The sequence below is a fragment of the Phoca vitulina genome, unplaced genomic scaffold (genome assembly GCF_004348235.1).
Source record: "Phoca vitulina isolate PV1807 unplaced genomic scaffold, GSC_HSeal_1.0 scaffold2, whole genome shotgun sequence".
Lineage (NCBI taxonomy): Eukaryota > Metazoa > Chordata > Mammalia > Carnivora > Phocidae > Phoca > Phoca vitulina.
In genome coordinates this window covers 38363897-38387807 of record NW_022589705.1, presented here as the reverse complement: position 1 = coordinate 38387807, position 23911 = coordinate 38363897, and the positions used below count along the sequence as shown (strand labels likewise).

At 45.3% G+C, this 23911-nt stretch overlaps 1 protein-coding gene across 4 annotated transcripts in view; it reads left to right on the top strand.

Moving 5' to 3' along the window:
* Positions 1 to 23911, top strand: part of ST6GALNAC5 (ST6 N-acetylgalactosaminide alpha-2,6-sialyltransferase 5) — a 162342-nt gene that overhangs the window by 123308 nt on the left and 15123 nt on the right. For all 4 annotated transcript variants that reach the window (XM_032425686.1, XM_032425714.1, XM_032425705.1 and 1 more), the window contains exons 3-4: positions 14693 to 15102; positions 21548 to 21655. In XM_032425686.1, the coding sequence (XP_032281577.1) occupies positions 14693 to 15102; positions 21548 to 21655 (518 nt within the window). The remainder of the gene's footprint in view (positions 1 to 14692; positions 15103 to 21547; positions 21656 to 23911) is intronic.

Genomic DNA, 23911 nt, shown 5'->3' with positions numbered 1-23911 from the left:
GTCAGCTCCAAAGGATATTTATCCTTCCAGCCTCAAATCATTTAACCCTTCTATGGCCTTTCAAGACAAATCCTGGGCATCTCAGATACCTCGGACACATCCAGGAATAAGCACAGAAGGTGAAAGTGTCCGCCTCTGCTCAACCTGGCCAGAGCGTCTCTCTATGTCTCATGCCTTGAAAGCCGAAACAAAGCTTCCCAGTAAAACAGGTCCCCATGCTCAAGGGGTGGGGTCAGAAAATTTCATGGGAGAAAATGATCAGAGCCTCTTCAGCACCTCAGGATACAGATGGTCCCCAACTTACGATAGTTCAACTTATAATTTTTTTTACTTTACAATGGTGTGAGAGCAATATGCATTCAGTAGAAACCTTACTTCAATCTTTGAATTTTGATCTTCTCCCAGGCCGGCCATATGTGGTACAATGCTCTCTGGGGATGCTAGGCAATGGCAGCTCCCAGTGACCCACATGATCGCAAGAATACACTTACAACTATCCTGTGCTCAGACAACCATTGGTTTTCACTGTCAGTACAGCATTCAATCAATAAGATGAGATATTCAACATTTCATTATAAAACAGGCCTGGTGTGAGATAATTTTGCCCAACTGCAGGCTAATGTAAGTGTTCTGAGCACATTTAAGATAGGTTAGACCAAGCTATGGTGTCCAATAGGTTAGGTGTATTAAATGCATTTTTGACAAAAAGAATAAATGCATTTTTGGCTTACGGTATTTTCAGCTTACAGGGGGTTTATCATTAGGTAACCCCTTCATAAGTCAAGGAAGATCTGTGTTTTAAAAAAAAAAAGTCTTGTCATTCTCTGAGTAAAATTCAAGCTGGAAGAAAACATCATAGTCTTCTGAACAAATCATGAGTAAATGGAAAAATGAAACCCAATTCTTGCAGCTTTAGAAACTTATATATCCACTCATTCAACCAGCATTTATTAGTCATCTTCTGTATTTAATTAAGCCACTTTGCAGGATAGCATGGGACACGATGACGGAAAGTTCCTCTGCCCCCCAAGGAGGCGACACATGACTGGTCAGGATTGATGAGGAAGTCATTTGCAGTCATCAGTGGCGTCAATGGCAAAGAGCAGCCGAGGACCCTCTGCAGACTAGCTCCCTGAGCCCGCACCGCCTTCTGCAATAGTTTCTATCAGTACCATTATGTTATAGATGAGGAAATTAAGGCATAGGGAAGTTGAGAAATTTGCCAGAATCAGCAATTGGTAAGTGATGGGATTTGAACTCAAGCAGTTGGAATGAAGGACACTTTGTGGATCAAATAGCCTTGACCTAGGACCACGAGTGGTGGGTTAGCTTTCAGTGAGAGGAGTCATTCCAGAAGGAGGCTACTCTGTGGGCAAAGACAAGGACATGACACATTTGGATAAATGAGTGGTGGTCCCGTTTGGGGGAGTTTAGAGTTCTTGAAATGGATCAGTAAAAAATAAGATATGATGGGTCACTTTTAGAAATGCAGACTTCCCTCTACAGGTAATAGGAAGTTGTGGAAGATCTTTGAGCTAGAGTAATATGATCAGAGCTGTACTTTAAAAAAAAATGTGGTTCCTGCACTCTAATGACTTAGTAAAATAAGTAGACAAAAAAAAAAAAAAAAGAAAGAAAGAAAGTAAGTAAGTAAGCAAGCTTCCTGGCTGTCTGATAGAATAATTACAGTTATCCTGCCTGCTTTATAAAATGTATAGTTTCTTTATTCTTGCTCACATAGTCAAAAAAAAAAAAAGTGGGAGTTTCTGATATTTCTGATTTAAGCAATGATTCAAGGACTTGGTCTCCTTTCATTCTTTGGCTTTGCCATCTTTGACAGATGGCTTCCAGGTTCACTGTGCTGTGTATATCAAGACATCAGAAAGAGAGACAGAGTGGGGAAGGCACCCGCTTCTCAAGTTCTCCAATGACCTCCCCTCTGATGTCATTGGGAGGCACATCCCCCCACCGCCAGAAGCATGGGGACAAGGAATGTGGTCCCTGACTGAGCAGGCTTCCATCTATGACTGCCCCAGGAGAGGGAAGCATGACTTTTGTTGGAAAGTCTATCACACCTGAATGGGGAAAGAAAAGCTTATTTACCCATCAGCAATAACTTTTCAGAGTAGTCTAGCACCTCATTTTGAAGCATGGTTGAGGAATGAGTCTTATGAACAAATGAGGCTTAAAATAAAATAACATAAGCATAGTCCCTTTTAGCACCAAATCGTATTTGTCTAAATTATTCTTGAAGGTTCCAAATTGATTTTATACTTTCCTACGTAAGTGAACAAAGCTTAACTTAATTTAAGCCTTTCTTCATGACTTAGGGTCCCCATTGTGAATGTCAATTATAATGCAGTGTGTTGTATATGGATGGCTTTTGAGTGGTGGAAATATTTGTTCCTGCACTGAATGCCTCCCGAATTCTAGGCTGTTCTGCTAAATTTTCTCTTTAATCTTTCTGTCCCCCTAAGAAGTTTTATAGTCACTGTATCATCTCAGTGATTCTAATGTCTGTTTTCCAATGCTTTCTACCTTCTCTTGCCATTCTTATTATCTACTAGTTCCTCCCCTCTGTAGATTTTCTTTTTCCTTCTCTTGAGACTCTTCAATCTTCTTTTCTTTGCCAATCTTCCACTCGACTCTATTTTGCCTGTTATGGGAGCCAGAGCAAGCAAATGGGATTGACCCAGGTGCCAATACAGGCTGTGCCTTAGAAACGCTATGACCTTGAGCAATTTAACCTCGGACCTCTATTTCCTCAAATATAAACCAAGGTGGTAATATGTACCTTGCCGGTTCACGTTAGAATTAACTGAGATTAATATAATAATAATAATAATAATAATAATAATATAAAAAGTTTCTTTGCAATAATTGGTCGCCATCACTGTTGTTGTTTTGGCATTTACGGGACCTGGTTTTTATTGGCACTATCAATAGAAATAAAAAACAATCCACAGGATTCCAGGGATTTGGAAACCAGGCGTGAATGAGGAAGAGCTAGAATAGAGGAGACATCTCCAGTAAGTAGAGGGCTGCAGCCATGAGTCAGGATCCTGAGCCTCCAAGGAGCTAGGGATCTGCTAATATGCCCGAATGTACTCTGAAGAGAGATCTAATGTATATGGATGAAGCCAAAAGAGGAGTATTCAAGAAATGAATAAGATCAGGTAAATATCTTCCCTGGTTTTGTTTGGTTTTGCTTTGTTTTTACTAAAAAAAGCACCTCTTTCAAAAAAAAAAAAGAACTGAAACTCTCTTAAGCTATCTATCCTATCTGCCTTCATCCACTCCCGGGTTTCTTGACAAAGCTGGGACGCCTTTGTCTCTCTTGCCAGGAACAGCTTCCCTGCATTTTACAGCCCCTCCAAGTCGAGGTATAGCCAGAGGAACAAAGGTGGCTGTGCACTGGGCAGCACGCCCACGAGGTTCCATTACCTGGCGAGGAGGTACTTAATAACTATATAGTGAGCAAATGAAAAGGGAAAAGAAGAAAAGGTGATTTTTCACTAATACAAAGTAAGTAATTCTGTGGCCCAGAGGATGCATGATGTTTAGCAAATTAAAGCAGGTGGCGAAGTACCTCCCTAGTGTGTACATCACAGCTAATGTCCATCAGCGGTCAGCAAACGAGTATACTGTGCCAGCATCGATAATCCTGTTCTTAGTCTTGTGCTTTATTTACTTAACTAATGGCTGCCTTGCATCATGATGGTGTTTACTGAGTTTGGCAAAGTTAAAAATTACGATTTTGTTTACTCATGCGTTTCCAGCTGGGGTGCTGAGTTGTGTTTCAGGCTGCTGATGACCATTCTTCCACTCTCAGGGCCCCTAAAGTAGGCAGTTTGATAAACAAACCATCAGCTCGAGAACCAAAGGGTAAACACTGACACAACCTGGTTCCTTGCTACTTGGCAGTAGTCAGTGTCCAAAGCCTCAAACAATGACTCCTTCTGAAAACTCCCTTATGCTTAGATAATAAAGTGGATAGAAGTAAGGTTCCAGTGTTATTCAGTTTAGTTTGTGCTAGTCAGTCTTCTATGAAAAGATGAAGTATTTGCACCAAATTAAATACTCGATTTTGGATGATTTTGTCTCTTGGTCTACACTTGGGCATACCAAATGGAAATGAAAACCAAACAGAAGGCCTGGGTGTCTGTGGTTCTAGAATGCTCTCCTCACCTGCATGAACTAATTTAGCTATTTGTGCAGCGGACACTTAGTGAGCACCCACTATATACTAGGTCCCAGGGATGTTATGGTGAGCTAAACTCCACACAGACGTGAACCCAGTTCTGAAGAACCTTGCCATTCTGTGGGGAAGAGAGACATTGACTCAAAGATTGCCAACATGGTGAGAATTAGAAAAGGAGAAACAGGGTGCTAAGGTAGTCTTGGAGTTTAGGGAAGGTTCTCTGAGGATGTGATGCTTTGAATGAGTGATGAAGGAGTTACAAAAGTCGGGAGAAGAGGAGGCAGAGGAGGAGTCAAAGGAGACTTTGAGTGTTGTGATTATTTCAGTTAAGCCACAGAATCCCACTGCGAGGTAGATATCATTGTTCCAGTTTATAATTGAGCCAGCTTGGCTTCCAGAGAAAGCATGTGCAAAGTCCCCAAGGCAAAGCCTTATGAATAGTGCCACTTGGAGCTACAAAGTCAAAATCAAGGTGACTGGAGTATGGAGAGCTACGAGAGGGTGGGGGATAAAGAAGGACTGAGGGGGATATGAGGGTCTGGTAAGCCACTGGAAGGACCTTGTCCTCAAAGCAACAGGAGGAACTCAGGGATTTTAGGATTTAAGGATACTAAGCACAAGCAGGTCCTAATTAGATGTGCTTTATAGAAAGGCCTCCCTGACATATGTGGACAGTCGAAGTGTATGTGGGAGGCCTGGCGGTGATCCAGTGAAGATAGTGGGTTGAAGCAGGGGTGGGGGCGGGGGGAAGCAAGGTGCAGGTGGGTAGAAAAGATCAAATTCAACAGAGATACAACAGGTTGAGTTTGCAGGTTCATTGAGTGGACGTAAGGAGAGGCGGGTAACGTGTTACTCAGGAGAGTCCTTTTTGTATCTGTAACAATTAAGCCGTGATAGTCGTACTAGTTACACCCTCCTGAGTGTCTGCCGTGCCATTCTACAGATGAGAAAGTTGAGACTCAGAGTAGGGAAGTACCTACCAATAAACGACTTAACGGAGACTTGAACCCAAGTCTGACTCTTCCCACTTGAACTCTACAAATTTAATGATTCGTCCGGTTAGACTATTTTCTCATCTGGTCAACTGAAGCCATAGCTTTTTTTTTTTTTTTCCTCCATTTAATTCAGCTATATGTGGAGCCCCCACATTTTCATAATTCTCTTGTTTTGACCATCCGATATCAGTTATCAGATTTGGACCATGCTGTGTTTACCTGAAGGCCCTTTCAAATGCAGCAGGGGCCAAAGAAGCCAGTTTTTGGGGAATCTGGTTTGTCTGGCAGCATTCAATGTCACCGTACCCTCATAAAAATGCAGCTTCTTGTTTGTTTTAATGAGCACAGGAGGCCTATATACCCTCTCTCCTCCTAGAGGAAGGAATTGTGCAGGAGTGACCGTCGAGGGGACTCAGGCAGGGGGTTATTTGAAAGGCATCCTCTACCCTCAGCCCTTGTCCTGCACACCAGAGAAGAAACAGGCCCTGGAAACGGGCTTGTCTCTCTGACGACTCATCCACACCTTTTTTGGACAGAGAAAAGTCATCTACTGCTTGCCGAGAAAGGCAGGCAGGCAAGTATTTCTTCAACAATCTGTGAGGGCCTGCTGTGTGCTATGCAAACATCATGATCTCTGCTCCTGTGGCTCTCGGGTTTTAGTGGCGGGGACAGACAATAAAGAAATTAGAAATGTAAATCATTACCGACTGTGGTAAGTGCCAGAGGAAATAAACAGGATGGTGCATAAGAGGACCGTGATGAACCTGTAGCTCAACTTCCTCGTCTGATAAAAATGAGAACCATGGTAGAACCTGCCTTTCAAGGCTGTTTTCAGGATTAACTTAGGTGATGTATGTATTGTGTTTAGAACAGTGCCTGGCATATCGGTGTTTTGTCAGTGTTATTAGTGGTTAATATCTTTGTTACGTAATAGGTGGGGGAGACTCCCGTCCAATTAAGGCAGTCAGGGAGGGTCTCTGGGAGGAGATGACTTTCAAGGTGAGACCTGAGAGATGAGAAGGAGCGGGGCATGTGAATAACTGGAGAAACAAAGACTAGGGGCAGAGAAGGAGCACCCGATCTCTCCCAGCGGCAGAAAGGAGATCAGCCGTCTATGGGGCTGAGAATGGCAAGTGAATGGAGCTGAGGGCCACAAGGTGGGCAAGGCTCTGACCAGGTAAAGATTTTGGATTTTACTCTTCAAGCAGGGCAGGGGAGTGGCGTGCTCTGTGCATCAAAATTCTCACCCTTGCAGCCGGGTGGGGCATGAAGTATAAGGGTCAAAGCTGCCAGACCCTGTGGGTGGGGGTGCTGGTGGGATGGCGGGGGGGTGGGCAGAGGCTGAAGACCGCCTAGGAACAGTGTATTTGTCTCCAACGCTGCCAGAACAAATTACCACAATCTGGTTGTCTTAGAACAACTGAAATTGATCCTCTTACAGTTCCGGCAGCTAGAAGTCCGAGATCAAGGTTTTGGCAGAGCCGGGCTCTTCCTGAAAGCTCTACGGCAGAATCGTACCTTGCACCTTACAGCTGCCTCAGCGTCCTCTGGCCGGTACGTGCCTCCCTGTGACCCCTGCCTCCTTCACCACGGTGTTCTCCCTGGGTGTCGCTGTGCCTCTGAGTCTCTTCTAAGGACGCGAGGACTGCTCTAATCCAGTGTGACCAGCTCTTGACTTACCCCTTAATTTGTCTGCAAAAATGCTTTTTCCAAACAAGGTCACATCCACAGGTAGGACTTCAACATCGCTTCGTGGGTGCGCGGCGAGGGGCTGTTGGATGAACACCGTTCAACTCACAACGGGTCTCTGAGTCTGGCCACACCTTCGCGGGGCTGCGCCGGCTGGAGAGAACGCCCGTGGCCCACCTCCTGGGGTGAAAGCAGCTGCCAGCCATGCGCGGGCATTCTCCCTGTAATGCGGGGTTTGCCTGCTCTATAGCTGTTCCTGGTTGCTTACTCCAAATAAGCAGGGGCAGGCAGCGCTGCTAAAGAATGAGCCTTCTTACTCATCTATCTCCACAAAACCACTTCCAGCTGTGGGTTCCAGCTTCAGTGCACCACTAACTCATGATTCCTTTTCAGTGAGTCCCAGCGACTTTGAACAGTCTATGCATATACATGGATTTTCTTAGATTTGTAGGAGTGAGGAGACCTGGGGTTCATCCCAGGTGCTTCTTTTAGGGTGTGACCTTGAGCAAATCACATAACCTCTTGACTTTCAGCTCCCTCCTCTGTAAAATGAGGATCCTGGCTTGGTCCAGGGTTTCTCAACCTCGAGGATGCATCAGAAATCACTTGGGGGACTTGTGAAAACGGAGATTGCTGGACGCCACCTCAGAGCATCTGAGTCAGTAGGTCCAGGATGGGGTCTGTGAAGTTGCATTTCTCGAAAGTTCCTAGACTTTGTTGTCACTGTGGGTCTGGGAACCACACCTTGAAAATTATTAGCCTAAACAATCTCTGAGATTTCTGCCAGTGATGCTATTCAGTGAGAAGGGGTAGGTTTGGGATACGTGTACGAGGATGGATCCAGGAGGGCTGGAAGAGTTCTAGCAGGTGGAGAGAGAGCGGTATCAAGAATGAGCTTTGAATTTTATCTTGAGAAACTGGGTGGAAGGTATGCCTTTAATTGAGATGGCAAACCTTCCCTTTGAGATTGGCTTTACTATATTCATATTACAGATGAAAAAACAGGGACTCAGAAACACTAAGCCACCTCACCCAAAATTATCCACCTAAGGAGAGGAAGAAGCAGGTTCAAGCCAGTGACTCCAAAGGCCATAATTTAAACACTGCTCAGTACTGCCTCCTGCCCGTGGAGCTCTCATCTTCAGGCAGCCCGTAGAGGTAAATCATGAAAAATGGGCTGGCGGGGAGAGAGGAGGACTTCTTGGCAATGAAAGCTGGTGGGTGGGCTTGTCACTGAGAGAGAAGAGCAGCTTGAAAGAGTAACATTTTTCTAGGGAATCACATTAAATAATCAGAGTGGCTTATACCTATGTCAGGCTGAACCGAGATTGACAGCTAATAAAAGCCCAGTAATTACAGGAAAACATCAGATTGAAAAGTGCAGAGATTCTTGAAACACCTGAAGCCATTTAATATATCTTATGTTTGCTCCAGACCAACAAGAAGCTCCCAGAGCAAGACTGGTCTCATTACTGAGCTAATGGACATTATGCTCTGAGGTACCTTTCCCTCTGCCAAATAAATCAGAATTTTAAAAAGTGAAGCCTGAGATTGCCATGCTGCAAATGTTTGCAAGGACATCACTGAGCGTTTTAGGTGTCAAGTTTAATTTGACTTGGCCTGGTCTATTCTCTTAAGAAAGGCTCAGGAGGCCTCCGCTGGGTCACAGGGAGAATTCCTTCTGCTCCTGCTCTCTGGGCTGTGACAGAAATCAGACCTTGATTCCCTGAGCATGCCTTCTCAAGCAAGGATTGCTCCTGTCGCCTGAGCCCAAAGGAGTAAGTTGTGATGCAAGATGTCATGCTCCTCTGTTCTCTGATTTGGGGAGTTGAGCGGGGGGAGTAGGTGGAAGGAGAGACTCATTCACACCTTCTAAAATATTCTAAAACATTCCTGAGCCCCTACTAAGTTGCAGCCAGTCTTAGGTACTGGAATAATGACAAACGCTTACACATTAGCAGAGGGCAAAAATAAAATGGTAAGCGCTGTGCACACTCCGCCCCCCCCCCCCCCCCCCCCCCCCCGCGGAGAGCCAGCCTGCCCACCTCCCACGGGTGCTCGTACGGCCCACGTTTGGGGCCTAACGAGGCTGCAGCTCTGAGCACCAGTGGCCTCCACACACTGTAGATTTTCCGGGGCATTTTTTACTTCACAACAGTTCTAATGACCTTGGCATCAAGCTCTTACTGGGGATTAATAACTGGCTGGGCTTAATGGCCCTCACTGTGTCCTGGGCCATTTTCCTAGCCAGCCATTAATTCCAAGCAGTGCCCTCAGCTCTGGCCATTATGGCTCCCTGGACGGAGAGGTTTGAGGCAAAGGGCCATAGCCTCCTTCTCTGCAGACAGAGGCTTTCACATTATACCGCCCCCCCTTTTTCTCTCCATGGCATCTAGGACAGAGGGCTGGGGTGTTCAGGCAAATACCTGGTTAGGGCACCACATCGTGTCTTCTCTTTATATCTCAGGAGACTGACTGGCTTTCTCAGAGAACAGACAAGGCAGGCGGTTGGGTCTCATTCACTCATTTATCGATCTATCCATCTAGTCAGTGTTAACTGAGTGCCTCTTATGGGTCAGGAAGCAAGAGAGATGACCAAGATTGGAGTGATCTAATATCGGTGCCCGTGTGTCTTACCAAATGATGGAATACCTCACTAAATGGGGCTTTAAGGAAAATGTCCCCCAGAATCAGGAGACTGAGCACTGTGAGGAGGAAGTCAGAGAGAAGCCCTGGCTAGCCAGTGGGTTCCCCAGGAGCCGCCTCCGCTCTTGTGTCCTCCATGGAGCTTTAGCTCCCAGGCCTGCTAGCAGAGCTGCAAGTTCACCTTCCCGTCCTCTGCTCAGTGATTCATCAACCCAGCAACTGAGTGCTTAAGGGAAGAATATGTGAACACTGCATCAGGAATCTTAACTCACCAAGGCATGCATATTTCCACCCATATCATTAAGACACTAAGGATTATAATCATACTGAGATGTGGAGGCGCATGGCTCTCTGGGAGGACCGTAACGCATCCTGAGAAACAGGGTCATGGAGTTTGTATAATTTCTAGTCATCCTGCCTCCCAAGACATCATCAGTCCTTCCAAAGGCAGAAAACAGACTTCATTTCCTCCTTTGGAAGTGATTCAGGCTTTGGTGCATGCTTGTCTCAGCTGCGGGAAATGTAACATTCTGTTTAGAACAGCTATTGTCATTTTGTTGGCATCACTTACCAAAAGACACTTAAGGCATAATTCAGACTTCAATCTTTTGCGCATTGTTTGGTGCATCTGAACAACACAAGAGTGGGTGTTGTTGCCCGAGGTAATCAATACCTCAGAGCTCAGGCAGATGGGCAGGAATCATGAGGGAGGGATTTCTGGACTGGGCAGACCCAGCATATTTGGGTGGTGCCCAGTAATGCCAGAGGACCAGTATGGCACAGTCAGGAACCTTGGCCTTCCCTGGAAGGGTCTTCCACTGGCCTCATGTGCACAGAGGTGGAAGACAGAAGGCACAGGAATTTCTATAGGTGACACAGGGTTCACCTGTCAACCAGCTTGTGTTCTGAGAATCACAGCAGAATAATTATGGGGGAGAGGGATGCAGAAACTTTTCTTCAGAATGTTTTCCCCAGTAAAAATAAGCACAATGTCTTGTAATTATCAGTCACACTAGAAAATTCAAGATGATAGTTCGAGGTGAGTCTGATGAGAAAAAGCAAGTTCCAATGGCCTTAGGGTCCAATGGGATGAAATCCTACGAAGTGACCTTATTAAACAAATGTATTGAGTTACACGGTACCTCACGGGTATTGAGTTCTCAGCAAGTGTCTTTTAAATGAATGAACGAATGAATGTCATGTGGCCACAAGTATCTAGTTGATCTCCTCTTTGTTTACGGGTGAGAACGTTAAGGACCTGACTTACAAAATTTAGACCCTGGGTCTCCTGACCCTAATCCTCACTGAGTAACGTGGTATTTGCCGATGCCCCTGTCGATCTTGTAGGACATTTTTTTAGTGGGCTTCCCCACGAGCAGAGGTTTCCCAGGATGCGGGAGTTTCCATGCTGACATCCAAACAGCCCCTAACAAACCGGGTGGGTTGGTCACCCTGAGCGTTCCAGTCTGCCCTGCAGATCCACCTGCCCCGCCATCGACCCTCCATCAGCCCTCACCGCCAAGCTCCCTCCTCCACTTCCCTCCTGGCCAACCAAGCTCAGGCTCTGCCCCTTTGGTTCAACTGGGAGTCTTGTGGGCAACGCCTCCAAATCCAGAGAACACTTGCCAACTTTGGTTTCACTTATCCTCTGGTGTCTTGTGACCCCATCAACCACTACCTCTTTTTTACAGTCATGTAATCTGTTGGTGTCCATCACACAGTCCTTTCCCGGCTGTCCCCCTCCTCTCCATCTCCTCCAGATAGGCTCAAATGTTCCCTCACCTTTGGTCTCTTGTGCCTAATTGCATTCTAGCACTTACTCCATGGTCCTGTAATTCCTTATCTAGGGGCACGCTCACCTTAGATTGTGTGCCCCCTTGGGAGGAAGGACCAGATCTTTTTATCTATATCACCAAGCTCAGTGCCTGAGACTTGATAGGAGCTCCATGGTTGAACAGATCGTTTAACTTTCCCTCTTCATCCTTTCTGTGTGGGGTGTGCATGTAAAATCAGAAAAAGGAAAATTAAGTATTTCCTCCATCCTTTGGCCCATGAAATTGCTCTTCACCCCCAGCAGTTCATTCAGGGGACTCAGAAGGGCTTCCAACTCCAGGTTCCAGGAGTTTCCTGAGGGGATTCTACACATCTGTAATGTGGCTATTCCTCAAAAGGAAGATTTGGGCTTTTTTTTTAAGATTTTATTTATTTGTCAGAGAGAGAGAGAGCAAGCACACAAGCAGGGGGAGTGGCAGGCAGAGGGAGAAGCAAACTCCCCACGGAGCAGGGAGCCTGACCCGGGGCTTGATCCAGGACCCCGGGATCATGACCTGAGACAAAGGCAGACGCTTCACCGACTGAGCCACCCAGGCATCCCAGGAAGATTTGGTCTTATGTACATTTTATCTCATTCACTTCATTCATTCATGGGTCTGCTGTTAATGGGGCTCCAAGGAATGGACGTATCGGATACAAGACCTTTGTCACTTGACTGCATCCAGCCGGCCCAATGCCCTAAAAGCAAAAACAGCACTACTGGTTAAGAAACAGCATCACTGAGCTTCTGGGGTTGTGAGAGGAAAGAAGGAAAGGAGGCAATGACTTAAAACATCTCATGGCACGTGTTCGATTTATTCTACTGCACCGTGATGCCGTGATGGTTAATCCCACGGGCTCTGCAGTTTGATTTCCTGGGTGTGAATTCCAGCTCTACCACTTCCTGACTGTATGGCCTTGAGCAAGTTCCTTACTTTTCTATCCCTCAGCCTCATTAGTAAAATAGGGGTGATAATATAATACCTTCCTTATGGGGTTATTTGAAGAACTAATGCAATTATATAAGAAGCTCGGCACAGTGCCTGGCCCATGGAGGCATCTAATCACCATTAGTGAAAGTGGCCTCTCTCTCGTTTGTGCCCACCGCCTTGCTGTGCTCTCAGCATCGCCCTTTACTAAGACTTTCACACAGCCCCTGCCTCATCCTCTCACACTTTATTGCACGTTTTGACTGACCCACCGTCCCTCACTAAAGTATAAGCTTTGAAGGGTTTCTGTTTTTGCATTCCATTTGCATTCTTACTGCCCATTATAGTGTCTGTCACTAAAGAGTAACTGGGTGTCAAATGAATGATGAGAATTTGCAATGGTAGAATCTCCATTTCATAAGCTTACATGTCAATTATCAACCCGAAGTGATCAGTACTGACTTAGTGATTGCCTGCACTCACTCCACTCTGACAGGTAATCCCAATAACAGTCTCATTACCCAGTGATTCTATGTAAGCACTGGGTTCAAACCCCTGCAATTGCTATTGTTCAAATACTGGCAATTTCAAATGGCCCGGTCTAATACTGTGTACATTTTCATTCTACCAAGATAGAATGGCGCATTCATTATCCTCATTTGGAAATGAGAAACCTGAGAGTCTCACAGGTCAGTGGCTTGCCAAGGTCCCACAGCTAATAGGTACCGGAGACAAGGCTGGACCCGTCGGGAAAGCCCCAGAGCTGGTGCCCTCGGCGACTATGCAGTGAAGGAAGGTGGCTGTCCTCAGGTGCCCTTGTCTGGTTCTGAAGGCAGAGCTATGGCTCAGGAAACTCCCGGAGTAAATAGAAGCACTAAACTGGCTTCGACTTCGCAAGACCACACAGGGAGCCAGTGTTTCGGGTTCAGTGTTCGCAGGGAGGAAGGGCAGAGGCTCTGGGGCATGGCTAACAATGCAACTTTCCTTCAGACCATTCTTTTTTTTTTTAATTTTATTTTATTATGTTATGTTGATCACCATACATTACATCATTAGTTTTTGATGCAGTGTTCCATGATTCATTGTTTGCGTATAACACCCAGTGCTCCATGCAGAACGTGCCCTCTTTAATACGCATCACCAAGCTAACCCATCCCCCCACCCCTCTCCCCTCTAGAACCCTCAGTTTGTTTCTCAGAGTCCATAGTCTCTCATGGTTCGTCTCCCCCTCCGATCTCCCCCCTTCATTTTTCCCTTCCTGCTATTGTCTTCTTTTTCTTTTTCTTTTTAACATATAATGTATTATTTGTTTCAGAGGTACAAGTCTGTGATTCAACAGTCTTACACAGTTCACAGCACTCACCACAGCACATACCCTCCCCAATGTCTATCACCCAGCCACCCCATCCCTCCCACCCCCCACCACTCCAGCAACCCTCACTTTGTTTCCTGAGAATAAGAATTCCTCATATCAGTGAGGTCATATGATACATGTCTTCCTCTGACTGACTTATTTTGCTTCAGACCATTCTTTATTGTCATTTGCGTGAGCATTTGCAGGCCTTGCCCTCAGGCCCTAATTACATTATCTTCAAACAGCAACTAAGAGATATTTCTCATTACACATGAACAGGGGAATGTTTAATGTGTGGGAACATAGGTGTTCAGAAAGCAAATCATTGGTTCAAGGTGTTGAAATGAGCGTTGTCATTGGAGTTGTCCCTGGTGGGCTTCCACAGGGCACGTGTTCACTGGCTGAGGTCGGTGGCTCTGAGCTTGAGGCTTTTTTTTTTTTTTTACATTTTTGAAGGTGGACCAACTCAATCTCACTCCCTCTCTCCTTAAAACCATCCTAGTTGTCATTTCAAAGTTATGGCACCTGAGGGATTACAACGTGCATGTCTTCCCCCCTGTGACTCTCAGGCGATGTTTATTTAGGATAAATATATTTGTACAACAGCCAAGAATATTGATACGCACTGAACTTGCAATAAGGTGAATTAAGAGCTTCCAAGCTCATGTCACAGCAAATGGTGGTATAGTCTCTACTTCGTTTGGGGGTAACTTTGGATTCAAAAAGACCTGGGTTTGAAAGCGTGACTTCATTACTTGCTAGTTATGCACCCTTGGGCAGATTTCTTAACATCTCCAAGCTTGAGAACTCCTCTCTGGAAAATGGCAGTGACAGCAACCTTGCCGGGTTGATATGGGGAGTTGGTTAGTTAGTATCAGTGAAGCCCAGAGCCCAGGGTTTGACAGGTCAGTCTTGTCATCCGCTCCTTGTCACCTGGAAGAAGGGATAGATGCTGGCGTGGGAGGGAGGAGAGTGGGCGCTGGCAGGCTTCTGCGGCAGCGAAATGACCCGCTGGTGCCAAGTGAGGGGGACCTGCTGATGGCCTCCTCCTCCCTCTGCTTTCTAGCCCCTAAAAATGCACTGCAGGGACTGTGCCCTGGTGACCAGCTCCGGGCACCTGCTGCGCAGCCGGCAAGGCCCCCAGATCGACCAGACCGAGTGCGTCATCCGCATGAATGACGCCCCGACGCGCGGCTATGGGCACGACGTGGGCAATCGCACCAGCCTGAGGGTCATCGCGCATTCCAGCATCCAGAGGATCCTCCGCAACCGCCACGACCTGCTCAACGTGAGCCAGGGCACCGTGTTCATCTTCTGGGGCCCCAGCAGCTACATGCGCAGGGACGGCAAGGGCCAGGTCTACAACAACCTGCAGCTCCTGAGCCAGGTGCTGCCGCGGCTGAAGGCCTTCATGACCACGCGCCACAAGATGCTGCAGTTCGATGAGCTCTTCAAGCAGGAGACTGGCAAAGACAGGTAGAGGGCGCGGGCTGGGGAGGGGCAGGGCCACAGGGGAGGGCGAGGACATGTCCTCGCTGGCTGAGTCACCCAAAGCAAAACGTTGGCAAAGGCTTTTTGTGGGGGCCCCACTGCTCATGCCATTGATAGAGCTCGCCTCGAGGGGGTCCTAGTCGCCCGGCTGCTCAAACTGAATTTATAAGACAAAGTGAATGAAGCACGGAGACACTGTGTGGGTAATTCAAGGCCAAGGCCCTGTTTTGGAGGAGCAGGCTGCACAGCTGCTGGTTTACCCTGCGAGTAAGTGCAAGATAATAGTTTCACTGCATTTCCTTTTACTTGTGTGGACATTGACCACACGGAGGGTATGGGTTTATTCTTCCCTTTCGAAGCAAACATGTATTCAGTCCACCGATATTTATTGAGTGCCTACCCCTCCACTGCAGCACGCACTGGGGATGTAGTTGAACACAAGACAGAGATAGGCCCTCACTTCCTGGGATATAAAGTTTTACCGGGGGGCCTGGGTGGCTCAGTCGTTAGACGTCTGCCTTCGGCTCAGGTCATGATCCCAGCGTCCTGGGATCGAGCCCCGCATCGGGCTCCCTGCTCGGTGGGAAGCCTGCTTCTCCCTCTCCCACTCCCCCTGCTTCTGTTCCCTATCTCTCTGTGTCTCTCTGTCAAATAAATAAAATATTTTTAAAAATAAAAATAAAGTTTTACCAGGTGGGCAAATATTCACCAAGGGCTAAGCATCATGCAAGGGAAAGAAAATGGTGCTGACATGCAGGACAGGGGGATCTGCCATAGTCTAAGGCAAAGTTTTCCAAACTATCCGTTGCAGCTCAGTAATGGGACACAAAATCAATGTAGTGAGTAACTGTAAGATTTTTTTTAAAAGACTATTTATTTATTTGACAGAGAGAGACATAATGAGAGAGGGATCACAAGCAGGGGGAGTGGGAGAGGGAGAAGCAGACTTCCCGCCGAGCAGGGAGCCTGATGCGGGGCTCGATCCCAGGACCCTGGGATCATGACCTGAGCTGAAGGCAGACGCTTAACGACTGAGCCACCCAGGCACTCTGTAAGATTTTTTTTTTAATGCAGCGAAATAGGATGGAATGAAATGGAATGGAATCGAACCATCAATATCAGCATTCATCCCATATAAAAATACACTATAAGGTTTTTTGCGGTAATGAAAACGTTCTGGAATTAGATAGTGGTGATGATTGCACAACCTTGTGAATATAGAAAAAAAAACCCACAGAATTACACACTTCATTTTTTTAAAGATTTTATTCATTTATTTATTTGAGAGAGAGAAGGGGTGTGTGCATGGGGGGTGGAGGGACACGGGGGGAAAGAGAGGGAGAGAATCTCACACAGACTCCCTGCTGAGCATGGAGCCTGACACGGGTCTCGTTCTCAGGACCCTGAGATCATGACCTGAGCTGAAACCAAGAGTCAGTCGCTCAACCGACTGAGCCACCCAGGTGCTCCTATTTTTTTTTTTTTTAAGTTTTATTTATTTAAGTCATCTCTACACCCCACGTGGGGCTCGAACTCACAACACCGAGATCAAGGGTCGCACACTCTTCCAACTTAATCCCTGAATTACACACTTTAAAAAATAAATGAAATGAAAACCATACACATGCACATATGTATATATGCTCATGATGTAAAATGTATTTCTCATTATAGGTCAAAATATTTTGAAAAGCACTGGTCTAGGATATAAGGGAATGAGGAAAAAGCTTTCTCAAAAGGATGTAGTTAAGCTGAGTCCTGGGCCAATAAGTATTTATCCAGGTAAAGAGGAAGCTGGGAAGGAGAGGGAAACCTCCTTATGGGTACAAGGGCTCAGAGGTGAAAGAACGTGCTGGGGGTTGGAGAAAAGTCCCCTCTGGCTGCAGTCGGGGGAGTGGCCCTTGACAAGGCCAAGACGAAAGGCCACTAGCTGGCCCAATCTAGGTGAAAAAGAAAGGACAGCTAGGTATCAAAAGGTGCGGTGCAATGTGGTCCAAATACACAGCTCGAGGCTGGACTTCTGACTCTCCTTCACTAGTTGTGCAGCCTCGGACAAGTTACCTAACCTTGCAGTGACCTCATGAGAAAAAGGGCATAATGACTGGGCTCATAGGACTGGTCTGCTGATTAAATTTGTTTCCTTGATTCTGAAATGTGTAATTTTATAATTAATATACATTTAATGATGTAATTTACCCCCTTCTCTTACAAAAACTGTTGCTGGCTTGATTTCTCAAAACAAAAGAGACATGATAAATGAAATGAAGAACATAAAGTACTAAAGCCATGGCTAGGCTAGGTTGGGCAGCTCATTATCAGAGAACAGGGTCTTAGAGAAAGACCAAAACTTTGCCCCAACTTCTTTGTGTGAAAGACCTTTCTTTTTAAATTCTGGAAAGCTTGGGACCATTTGAGAGCAGGTCCAGGCCAAGGTGAGCATGACATCTTGTGGACAGAAGAGGTGGGGAGCTGGCTGCTGGCCCTGTGGCCTCCTTCCCTAGAGGCCCAGAGGACTTTGTGGTTAGCCCAGCCAGTAGATCACACAGGGGATCCTGGTCATCAAGAAATCCAATTACTTACTGCCCTGTAAAAACCACAAATCAGAGAGACTATCACTCATTTGAATGAGTTATTTAACCAGCAGAGCATTTTATAAGGGAAGAAGAATGAGAGGAGTTATTTACAGTTTCATTTTCGCTGGTTGGAAAATTTGAAATAAGTAGCAACACTCTTCAATAGAAAACACTTTCCCTCTTTTTAGTTTAATGGTTGTTTGCTAAATTTAAGAATTCCTGAAACACGGCTGCAATCTAAGTTGTTGACGATAACTACACACTGCTCTGGATCTTCTTAAGGGATTATTTTAAGTTGATAACTTGGAGACCAGTCATTCCATCCTTTGGTCACTTAGATCTTTAGGAAACGCACTCACGTGGAGACATATCCTGTTCACTAAGCTTATTAAATTCTGACCAGTGAAAATTTTGTTCAATGGGTCTGTCTCCCTGGTGAGCCCAGCTGGTAGAGGGAACCAAGTCTTCATGGACTGGCTACTGGGCTTCTCAAGTGCAGACACCCATCCACAAGGATCCGTACAGTCCCTTTTCAGGGGAATCACACTTATGGATTTGTAGGGTGCCAAACTACAATGTCACTTCTGGAATCTTTGTGCCTCTTACCTTTAAGAAACTGTCTTAAAGAGGCTAATATTGTATTGGCTCAATATTCTCATGTGTCCATATTCTTAACTTGACTACTCCAAGCTAAGAGAACCAAGTCAGAAATAGCCCTTTAGAACAAACATGTTTCTGAAAATTAAAACACAAGACGTTTGGGGGTCCAAGAGTATTTCTTCTCTGTATGCTTTTCTTGAAACCCAGCCAAACAGGAAGATGTATTACAGGTACACAAAATGTGGAATGTCTAATCTTGTACATCTCATAATCAGGACATTCATTTCAGGCTATTATTTTGGGAAAAAAAGAGGATAATTCAATAGATTTTGATTTATAGAAGTTTCACCCTACTTAAAAGCAGAGGGGGGAAAAATGGCTCAGGGGGGAAAATCTGCACTTAAGAAGCGTGACAAATGACAGAGATGGCCAAGTGGTATTCTTTGATATTAGAAAGTAACTGTACTTGAAAATAACTTTCTAATTGAATAAGGGTATATTAGGAAAATATGATTCAGAACCAATATTATAGTAATTAGATAAAGGAAGCATAAATGAAATAACTGCAGGAAGAATATTTCCATAGAGACTATAAATGAGATTCTGGTGGAGCAGAAAGGCCTTTAATTGTAATTTAGTGTGCACTATAGAATTATCAGCTCAGTGTGTTACTTCATCATATAAAAGAATATCTGATAATTTTCCCTAATAAGCACATGACAGCTCTTCATATTCCTTCATTATAGTTGATTAAGTGTAAAAACAGTAGATATTCCTTTGTTGGAAAAAGAGTTCAAATCTTTTTAGAAAGACAGCGCAAGGCAGTTGCATTTCGATAGCATGTGACCCCAAAAGGCTCTTATTTAAGGAGCCTAGGGAATTGCAAGTGGCACTTTAAAGAACTCTTCACTTGAGTTTCTTTCATCCTTCACTATGCGTTCCCCCCATTTTTACGCATGAAACCTCGTTCTGTGGAGCCACGTCCTCTTGTACTTCTGGCTGTGCATTAGATAGTGGTGAGCCAAGGTAACGGGGAGTTTCTGCCACTGGGAGAGCCCTCGCGGCACTTCCGACAACTTAAAAGCATAGGGACATAGTCTCTTCCTGGCCCTCACAAGCTCCCAGTTATTCACTGACCCAGTGTGAGTCTAGAACACCTGACCATTGCACTGTCACAACCCCACAGCTGAAGACAGAATCTAAGTTGAGGCAAGAAACCTTCTCCCCGCCTCCTTCCCCAGTCAGCTAGCTTTGCTCTGCCCCACCTCCTTCAGTCCCAGAGTTCTTTTTTTTTTTAGAGAGAGGGGTGGGGAGGGGGAGAGAGAGAGAGAGAGAATCCCAAGCAGGCTCACGGCCAACACAGAGCACGTCGCAGGGCTCGCTCTCACGACCCTGAGATCACAACCTGAGCCAAAATCAAGTCAGATGCTCAACTGACTGAGTCACCCAGGCACCCTAAGTCCCAGAGTTCTTATGAATACACAGGCTTGGTGAGAAAGAAGAGGATTGTTAATAGCTATGTAGGCTGGAGGCTCCAGAATTTCGTACTTACTGCCCTGATGATTGATGGTGGATCCTACACCAGAGTCAGTAGCAGCATATTGGAAGGATATCAGTGTCTTCAGGGATGTTAAAAAAAAAACAACAACATTGAAAGTAATGGCTGAATTATTTGCTTCATTTGCTCCAATCTGGCAACCAAGAGAAGAGGAAGGGGTCTCGATGTATCAACACACCAGACTGGATTCTTTTTATGGTGTTCTCTCATTGAGTTGGCAGATTAGCCCAGGAAGATAGAGCTCCCCGGGCCTGCGTGATAGATGGGCAATCTGGGCTCAGAGATGAGCGATAACCCACCTTAGGTCATTCAGATGGCCCGTGATAGAACAGCCAACATACAAACCCATGGTGTTCCCATCTTTAGGAGCTTTTAAAATGTACTTCCTGGGCTAGTACTGGCTCAGGGGACAATGGAATGGAAAGCTAAAATGAGTAAAGGGATTAAGAACTACAAAGTGGAAACCACGAACTCAGGCATGACTACATCACCCATTCCTGTCAGGTATTTGACAAAATAAAGGACTCCTTATTATGCTTCTTTGCTTTTTTGGCTTTTTTATGGGCTTTTGGAGCCCATATGTGAAATGGAAATAATGCAAACTGATTCACAAAAAGCCTTCTTCCTTCTCAAAGAGGGGTGCTACACAGTGCAGGTGGAAAAGCTTTTCAGCAACTCTGGTATTCACATCACATACGGTGCTACAGCCGGACAAAGTCAGACAGTCTGACCTTGGGGATAAGGTGTTTGAAACTGGCTAATGAGGCATGCCATAAGCACTGGAAAAAAAGCAAAAGCAGCAACCCCCTAAGAATTGAAATTAATATCCACAGCAGCAAAGCATGGTAGACTGGGTCATTCTCACAGGGTCAAATTAGACCTTGATGTTACGTCTCCACAGTTATCCTTAGGCTTGGCACGTGGCTGGAGCTCAGTACAGATGTTTGAATGGGCAAATGAATGAATTTAGGAACACACAGATTCATTCCTTAAATTTTGTCAATTTGGTCTTCGAATAAAAAAAAGTTTTAGAGGGCTCTGGATGTTCTGAGGTAAAATAAAGCAAATGCTCAATTAAGCATAAGCATTCCTGTGGTCCTTTTCCTCTAGTAATTAGCCCCTTCCCAAATGAATGTAGTCTTCCCAAGGAAAGACATTAATTCAAAATGTCAATGTTAATTAGTCTAATTGAAGGGAAGCTTTTACGTTAAGATTGTTTGATCGATCAGTAGATATCAATCAATACATAGACAGACACATCTGTGTGTTTATACATATTTAATAAGCTCTTCATCATTTAGCCTGCCTGGGGAACAAGGAATATTTCTAATTAGTCAAGTATTCTAGTTAATAAAGAAAGAGTTGACACGGGGATTGTCATCTTACAAGAAATTGGGTTGTGGTCATGCGCATTTAAACCCTGAAACATTGATCATCATCTTTGATGATGTAGAAGTCGCTTGAGCATCCTTCCGTATCATAATCCACCATGGTGGAACATGAATATCATTTATCACTGTACCGTGGAATACGATGCTGTTGGTAAGAGATTTCTACCTGGTAAAGTTTCAGCTATTTACCAACTGGATAGAGAGAGAGTATGTATTAATCGTCAGCCTTGCTCCCGAAAGGATTTAAGATGGTAATGGTTATAATGATGACTTTACCAGCTTGCGGACTTAATTGTTGTTCCTTCCAGGAAGATCTCTAACACTTGGCTCAGCACTGGCTGGTTCACAATGACAATTGCGCTGGAGCTCTGTGACAGGATCAATGTTTATGGCATGGTGCCCCCAGACTTCTGCAGGTAGGATTTATTCTGCAAGTGTAATTCATCTCAGCAGTGTCGTGCAGGGTTTATAAATATCTGATTCCAAATATCAACCATGAAACATGTCTAACTGTCTTCTCGAAGCAATTAATTAACATGTCCCAAGTTCTGGTTCTAGAAACAACAAACAGCATTTAATTATGTGATATAAAATATTGAAAGTTTTTGTTTGTACTGCTGGAGAATTAATCCATCTTGTGGGCTTCATTTATCCTCTGAATATTTATCAACCAAAAGTAATGCAATAATTGGCATAATATTAATGATGAGCAAGCATTAAAGAATATTAGTTTTATTCTCGTTTGAAAGGAATATGGTAATTTTTAATGAATTAAAGAGAGCAATTTCTTTGACAGTAAGGCCTGTTTTCTAAAATTAAAATACTGCTCTGAGCCTCTTTTCCTCCCCACATCAGTAGCCTTGGTTTGTGCTTCTAAGGCCAAAAGCACAGACATAATTATTATACCACTTTAAAGGGAACATACACACATCTCTGCTGCTACCTTAAGTTCCCTCCTCGCATGTGCCCGGCCAGGGGTGTGTACCCACAGACGCACTGGGAAAACCTCAGGGCCTGATTTGTGGCAGCCTGATTGAAAATTCACCCATGATTTCAGAAAGTACCCTACTTTTCAGGAATGCCTGATGACCTGCCTATGGCCCCCATCCTGATCTTCAAATGGCAAAACCTGGGGTGGGGGCATTTTGAACTTGCTCACTAAAATGTATTCTTGCTCTACCTTCGTGTGTTTGAAACCTAACGACTTCTTGAAGGCCATAGGTATTTTATACAGAATCTGCAGTTTGGAGGTTGGATGCAAGGACAAGAGAGGACTTAATCATGCTGATTTACCACTTTGCCACTTTTCTCCCACTCTCTTTAACCCAAAGACCCAACACGGCAGCAGTACCAGTTTGTATGTGAGAGTCCGGGCACAGAAGAGAAGGTTGGACAGAAGAGGCCTTTGAGAGTTGCCTAGACTCACTGGTCCTCAGGAGTGACGTGATGTGTAAGGAAGAGTGTGCATTCTGAGGTCAGCTCCAGTCAGCTCCGCCTGGCCACTTCCTAACCGAGTGTGACCTCGAGCTACTTGTTCAGTCTCTCTGTGGCTCAGCTTCCTCCTCATTAGAAGTGGACGTGATGATACTGTAGGCTCGGCCATGGGGTCGTCGGTGGATTAAACAAGTTAATACACATAAAGTGCTTGGAGCAGCGCCTCATACATGGCAAGAGTTAGCTTGGATCCCCACCCAGTCCCTCGTCACTTAACTCACTGGCTTTGTTTCCCTATTTAGCAATCCATGCACAGAAAGAAGGTAGGATAGTGTAAAAAAAAAAAGCAAACTGCCTCCTCAACCCAACAGGCTAACAAAGGCAGTGGGAGCAGGTGCTTACGGACACGCAAAGAGCCGTCAAAGTTGATAGCTATATGGCAGGTGTAATTATGTAATATTGCCATTAGGACACCAGAGAGAAAGAGCATGAATAAATTGAAATGTTAATGACTTAGAGTATTCAAGGAAATATTCCATTTATTATGGATAACAAATGAAAGGCAAGTTAACCTGTCATTTCTCTTGCTCCGAGTTAGCTCATCACGACTTCACGTCCGCAGGAGGGAAGCAGCTTTCGGAAGGGCGCTAACGAGGGAGTCAAGAGACTATCGGTGTACCTTATGTTGCCAGCGGCTCAGGCGGTCTGCTCCCCAGCCTCCGTCCCGAAGGTTCAACGGTTGCTCTCACAGCCTGCTTTCTCCAAGAACTCTTCAGGAGGATCCTTGTGCTCTGCGAGCTGTGAGAGCAAGCGGAGAAGTTCACCTGGTGTCGTGCGGCAGACACGGTTAGGCTGGAGAGAGCAGCCTGTTCAGTGGTTATGCCTGTTCAGGGAGGCTCAGAGGAAAGAGCCGGGAGTGGCCCACACTCCCTCCCAAGTTCCTTTAACCTTTGGTTCCAGGACCGGTTAGCTGAAGCACCCAGTTAGAAGCTGGGTGACCTTGAGCCTTGCTTCCCTCATCTGCAAGATGGTAATAAGAAAGCAGTAATAAAGGCCAGCAGGTCATGGTGAGGATTGAATGAGATCATGGATTGTAGAATGTCTGACACAGTGTCCCGCACACAGTTAGTGCTCAGGAAAGACTACTGGTATTATGAATATTACTAATAATTAATAGGATATTGTAAGATATAGAAAATAGTTATTAAGGTTTTCCTAAATTCTTGAGAGTTGCCTCA